Source organism: Cryptomeria japonica, chromosome 10, assembly GCF_030272615.1.
Source record: "Cryptomeria japonica chromosome 10, Sugi_1.0, whole genome shotgun sequence".
Lineage (NCBI taxonomy): Eukaryota > Viridiplantae > Streptophyta > Pinopsida > Cupressales > Cupressaceae > Cryptomeria > Cryptomeria japonica.
The window spans coordinates 386252295-386255931 of record NC_081414.1 but is presented as its reverse complement, the minus strand read 5'-3'; the positions used below and the strand labels follow the sequence as shown (position 1 = coordinate 386255931).

Sequence of the window (3637 nt, the reverse complement as noted above, 5' to 3'; positions counted from 1 at the left end):
TTCTATACATTAAAGGATTTGCATCACACGAAAGAATCTCTTTCATTCCCCTCTCATAGTTTGGTCAACCATGGATGGAGCAAAATCTATCTTTAATGCTGACGCTGACACTGACAAATGCGGGCCCAACACCCACTAATCAAGCTATGTATGTGGCAATCTTATCCACTCCAAAACAATGCTTTTTAAAATAAAATCAAACAGGGAAAGCTCACGCGGTTGCTGTGGGCATCATCATTCATGTATATATAGTGGGGCGTGGAAGGGTCGTTACGCATTCCATTGTTGCAGTTACATATTTCATCAACAAGTGCATTCGTTTTCCCCCCCTTTTCTCTGGTTTCTCAAATCCCCCCAAACCCATCTTCAATCCTTCTGTCGAATTTCTAGTTGCAGAGCAAAATGTTGGCGGTGTTCAAGGCTTCAGTTGCAGAGGGACCTGCGGAGCTGGTAAGCCCGCATCGTCAGGCAGATGTAAGGAAAAATGGCATAGATTTGATCAATTCTTTTCTCTCTGCCAATTCTGGTGCTGTCTGTGTTAATTTTGGTGATGTGGGTGCCATGGCCTACATTCCCAAACACCAATCTTTGCTTGTACCCAGGTATGCATTTCTGTCAGTTGATATTTGGGTTTTTTTGGTTTGAATTCATTTGACATTTCCCCCCTGCGGTTCAGGGCATTTGTAGCGATGGATGATATATTCTGTCTGTTCGAGGGGACATTGGATAACATAATGGCGTTGAGGCAGCAGTATGGGCTGAACAAAAGCGCGAATGAGGTGACAATAGTTATTGAGGCGTACAGGACTCTCAGAGATCGGGGCCCCTATCCAGCTGATCAAGTGGTCAGAGATCTCTCTGGGAAGTTTGCATTTCTCCTTTTCGACTTCAAATCTCAAACTCTCTTCACTGCAGCTGTATGACATTCTTCTCCTCTTTGTCACTTTCATCTCTTTCTTAGAAAAAAGACCTTGCTTATTTATTTTTCTAAATTTATCAGTTGCAAACCCTTTGTCTAGGGAATAAGTATACCATCCCTGTTCTGGGTAGCAAATGTGCCCCCGTTTCCCCTTTATATGGGGTGCTTGCTTTCAAGGGAAGCTTTGAATGGGGCAGGCCAAATTTGAGAGTATGATCTTGCTTATCAAATTTGGTGGTCCTCTTTCTGATTTTTTAAGATATTATTTTTCTGCAGTTAATCAATTAGATTCTTTTACATTTCATGGATCAATTAGAAGATGAATCTAGGATCTCCTATTTGTAAGTGAGATCCTTTACCAGTGAGTGATGGTTCTTTTGGTAACCTTTTATTTTTGGTTCAAGTGTGACCCATTTTCTAACACCTTAAAGTCATTCATTTACATTTCATAGATCAATTAGAAGATGAATCCAGGATCTCCTATTTGTAAGTGAGATCCTTTACCAGTGAGTGATCGGCTCTTTTGGCGAACCTTCCATTTTTAGTTCAGGTGTGACCCATTTTTTAACACCTTAGAGTCAGCTGTAGCTGATCAGGGATCAGCATTGACTTGGCTCTGCCGATCTGAGTTTTGATGTTATGTTAAATTTTTTATCGACTAGTTAAGAGTCAAATTAGGACCTCCTATTTGCTGTGGAGTATTCTAGCATTGAGCTACCAGTCTTCGCCTTCTTGATGATGGGTCTATCTTTGATTTAAGTATGACTTATTTTCTAACATGATTTATATCGGTCTATCTTTAATTCAAATATGACTCAATTTCCAACAGAATCTAGTAACCCACAAATGAAGTGGGTCAATAGAAAATTTGAGACTGAAATCTTAGTTTGTCCAAACTTTTTGAATACTTTTGATTTTTGATAGCATGGTTTTATGTGCAGGATGCTGATGGTTCAGTGCCTTTCTTTTGGGGTACTGCAGCAGATGGTTGTCTGGTCTTATCTGACGAAGTACGCTCAGTCAAAGATGGTTGTGGGAAGTCATTTGCTCCTTTTCCTCGGGGTAATGCTAAACCTTCCAAATTACTTCTGTTTTGATCTTTTAAAGATATATCAACCAAAAATTTAGATGATCATAAAAAGTTGTTACTAAATAGGTGGTGGTTGCATTTGCCTATCTAGGTTGCTTTTTCTCTACATCAGGCGGATTGCAGAGTTTTGAACATCCAAGGAATAAGCTGATGCCATTACCACATGTTGATAGTGAGGGGCACATGTGTGGAGCAAATTTTAAAGTGGATGAGCTCTCCAAAAAGGGTTCTCCCATCCCTAGAGTGGGTAGTGAGGCCAATTGGGCCAACACGTTCTGATGTGCACATATAGAGAGTTATAGAACCACATATGAAGTCAACCGGGCCAACAAATTCTGATCTGAACATACACAGTCATAGAACCACATTCGTTAAAGGCAGGAATAATCATATGTTGGTTCCAATTTAACTCCGTTTTATGGATTTGTTCCCTTTTTTTAATCAGAAAGTTTAAATGTGAAAATGTTGGAGTGGATACTTCAACAAAATAAATAGTGATTGTAAATTTGTGAAGTTGATTATATGATTTGTGAACATTTCTTTAAACTAAATTTTAGCATTATATACAAAATGAACAATCAAAAGGAACGGAAGCATATCCATGCAAAGATGAGGAATTCAAATGCATTTATATTATTGTTTTTAAAACACATATCTTAAATATGATTATATTTTGAAGATTTTTTTGCAAATGCTTCTTGGTGACATGGTCCATGAAAGTCATATGTTGCTGGTAGGAGACTAAACATATGGTAGCATCCATCTCTAGAATACACCAGATATTTGGGACCAAAAAACAATGCAATGATAGTGTTATTAATAATTTTAAAGCTTCGGTGGGTGTCACACACGTGGTGCTAGGGGAGCTTGATCCTTAATTATGGTGATTCAACCCATTACACCACATCACCATGCAGCATCCAAATGTAAAATTCATATATATCACATGATATTTGCATTGAAAATCATCAAATCTATCAATTCTTCAAGTGATATTTGCATTGAAAATCATCAAATCTATCAATTTTGTTTTTAATAATGAAAATAGATTTTAAATTATTCCTTGACAATTCTATCAATCTTATTTACTTTTCCCTTTCATTATATAAGAGGGATGTAAGTAGAAGAGTTTTCTTTTTCTTTAATTTGCACACCACTCTTCCTGACACATACTCAATGCATTTAAGTTCACACATAAATAAAAACAATAACTTAAATACAATTAAGGCTATAAACCCAACATAAATAAAAACAATAACTTAAATACAATTATGACTATAAACCCAACATAAATATCACATGATGCACAACACAAATATCATGTGATATATATCTATTTAATACACATGCATTATTAATGATACAAACTTCACTATTTAATTTTTTTTTTTCTTATATTGTCAATTTAAACATACTACCAATTTTGTTTTGAAGAATGAAAATGGATTTTAAATATTCCTTGTAATCCTGTCAATCCTATTTACATTTCCCCTTCATTATATGGAAGAGATGCAATTAGAATATCTTTCTTTTTTCTTTATTGCGCACCCCACAACCACCACCCCCGTCCCTCTCCCCCTAACACACACTCAATGCATTTAAGTTCCCCCACACAAAAACAACATAAA

The 3637-nt window shown here is 36.5% G+C and overlaps 1 protein-coding gene across 1 annotated transcript; it reads left to right on the top strand.

Moving 5' to 3' along the window:
* The first annotated feature begins 249 nt into the window (after positions 1 to 249).
* LOC131071686 (stem-specific protein TSJT1) lies at positions 250 to 2560 on the top strand. The gene is made up of 4 exons (XM_058007627.2): positions 250 to 602; positions 677 to 917; positions 1861 to 1981; positions 2101 to 2560. Exons 1-4 carry the CDS (start codon positions 403 to 405, stop codon positions 2286 to 2288), a joined length of 750 nt encoding a protein of 249 aa, XP_057863610.2. The 5' UTR covers positions 250 to 402; the 3' UTR covers positions 2289 to 2560.
* Positions 2561 to 3637: the final 1077 nt, after the last annotated feature.

What these genes read in the sequence shown, in the direction of transcription:
- LOC131071686 (XM_058007627.2), top strand. Translation starts at nt 403, where the DNA reads ATGTTGGCGGTGTTCAAGGCTTCAGTTGCAGAGGGACCTGCGGAGCTG. An exon ending in CAATCTTTGCTTGTACCCAG is followed by an intron (nt 603 to 676) that starts GTATGCATTTCT and finishes CCTGCGGTTCAG; the next exon opens with GGCATTTGTAGCGATGGATG. An exon ending in ATTTGCTCCTTTTCCTCGGG is followed by an intron (nt 1,982 to 2,100) that starts GTAATGCTAAAC and finishes TTGCCTATCTAG; the next exon opens with GTTGCTTTTTCTCTACATCA.